The following is a 2,165-nucleotide window of genomic DNA, read 5'->3' on the forward strand; positions in this document are numbered from 1 at the left end:
GAACTCGGAAGGACGCAGAAGATAAACAGGTTTGCATGTTTTTCCCTTGTTTTCTGTGTCAATACAAAGGAAAAAGACAACTGAAGAGTAGTTCACTTTGTGTTCTTTACCTTCCCTTTCAAATAGTGACTATACAATGGTAAAAGAGTGATCAGGGTGAGTGGGTATCAGAATATCAGTAGGTCAGCGTTAACCAACTTTTCTCAAGTCTGTAGTTCACATATGGTTGATAATCATATATGCTTTCCCTAAGACCCTGTATGTTCTAGAAGTTCTTCCTGACCATTTCCCAAAAGTCTATGTTGGGATTACTGGATACTGTTTTTAAAAAATATGTTTCAGGCTTGGTGTGGTGGTACATGCCTGTAATCCCAGCAGTTGGGAAGCTGAGTCAGGAGGATTGCTGTGAGTAACAAGCCACTCAGGGCTACATGGTGAATTTAGGACAAACTTGAACTACATACTGAGACCATATCTCTTTTTTTTTGTTTGTTTGTTTTTTTGGTTTTTTGGTTTTTTTTTTTCCAGTACTGGGAATTGAACTCACAACCTCATGCTTGCCAGGCAGGCACTGTGCTGCTGAGCTAAATCCCCAGCCCCTCTGAGACCATATTTCAAAACACCGAAAAAGAAATGTATCTTTCTGAACCAGGGTCAATATTAATATTAGTATTAATATTAATAGAATGATATTTAATTAGCTTTTCATTGTAAGACATTTTGCAAAACCTGTTAACATGACTTGGAATCAAGTAATTATACTTGGTTTCAAATTAAAGTCTTTTACCTGTTTTCACCTTTAAATGTTACATTGTTGAACAATAGCACTTTAGAATTTTAAAAAAATTTTTAGGCAGTGCTGGTGGACTGAACCTAGGGCTTGAAGCATTGCTAGGCAAATGCTTTGCCTTTGAGATACAGCCTCAGACCCAAGAATAGCATCTGCATGTCAGTATGCTTGCTCTTATAATGCAGATACTCATTGTAACCTTGCCATGCAGGCTAATCAGTTTTTTTATGCCACTGTTTGGGGGGTTCTCCAGGAGATATCAAAAGAAAATTGATGTCCTCAAAAAGCATGTCGAAAAAGCCATGGGGAAGGAATGGTCTGCTCACCAGTACCTGGCAAACCTCATTGGCCTGGCAGAGAGTGTGACCCAGGAACGGGACAGTCTTAGGCATTTGGTAAGTCTCCTCAGTTACAAGAAGTGCGTTGCAAGTGAATATGCAGATGTGATTTTTTAAAAGTATCTTAGAAACTACTCTGTAAAAGTGCCCTGTTTTAACATATCAACCGAACATTTCCAAATTCTCCAAAATCTGACCTTTTAAAAAATTAATTAAGTTCATTGGTATATTTTAGGAATACATAATGATGACATTCGTTATAGGGAGCTTATACCTTGATATAGGGAGCTTATACCTCGTTATAGGGAGCTTATAACTTGATTCTTTTTTTCCCCAGCCCTCTCCCCTCCTTTCAACCCCTCTTCTCCTCCTTATTTACAAAAGCTTTGTTTCAATATTTTCCTTCTTTTCTCATGATTCTTTTTTCTTTTTCCTTCCTTCCTTTCCACCTCCCACCTTCCTAATTCCCCTTCCCATTTGAACATTTTCTTCCTATTTCACAGTATCTCTTATACATTTTGTTTCTTAATTATACTTTCAGTTTCTCACACCAAAGAAACCATGCAGTATTACATGTGTGTCTGATTTATTTTGCATAAGAGGATAACCTCGTGGTGCATCCATTTACCTGGAAATGGCTCAAGCTTATCCTTTATGGCAGAGTAGTACTGTACTATATATAAAAACCACATCTTCTTTATCCCCTCTTCAGTTGATGGGCATGTGGGCTCTTTCTAAGATTTAGCTATTACAAACTGTGCCACTATAACATAGGTGTGCAGGTGTGCATACATTGCTGTGGTACAATGCTTTTAATTCTTTCAGTATGATACCAAGAAGGGGAATGGCTGGGTTAAATGAGGACCTCTAATTTCAGTTTTTTGAGGAACTTCCATACAGATTTTCTCAGTGCTAGCACCAGTCTGTACTCCCACCAACAGTGGAGAAGGGTTCCTTTATCACCACAGCCCTACCAGCATTTCTTATTGATTTCTTGATAACAGCCATTCTTTCAGGAGTGAGATGGAATCTCAGTA

At 38.2% G+C, this 2,165-nt stretch overlaps 1 protein-coding gene across 1 annotated transcript in view; it reads left to right on the top strand.

Moving 5' to 3' along the window:
• The window catches only part of Cep89 (centrosomal protein 89kDa), a gene marked incomplete in the record, with an annotated part of 66,796 nt that overhangs the window by 41,872 nt on the left and 22,759 nt on the right, over positions 1-2,165 (top strand). Inside the window, 2 exon segments of the mRNA XM_013522387.1 lie at positions 1-29; positions 1,044-1,185. Coding sequence (XP_013377841.1) covers positions 1-29; positions 1,044-1,185 — 171 coding nt within the window.

This window comes from Chinchilla lanigera, unplaced genomic scaffold (genome assembly GCF_000276665.1).
Source record: "Chinchilla lanigera isolate Chin_1 unplaced genomic scaffold, ChiLan1.0 scaffold00067, whole genome shotgun sequence".
Taxonomy (NCBI): Eukaryota; Metazoa; Chordata; class Mammalia; order Rodentia; family Chinchillidae; genus Chinchilla; species Chinchilla lanigera.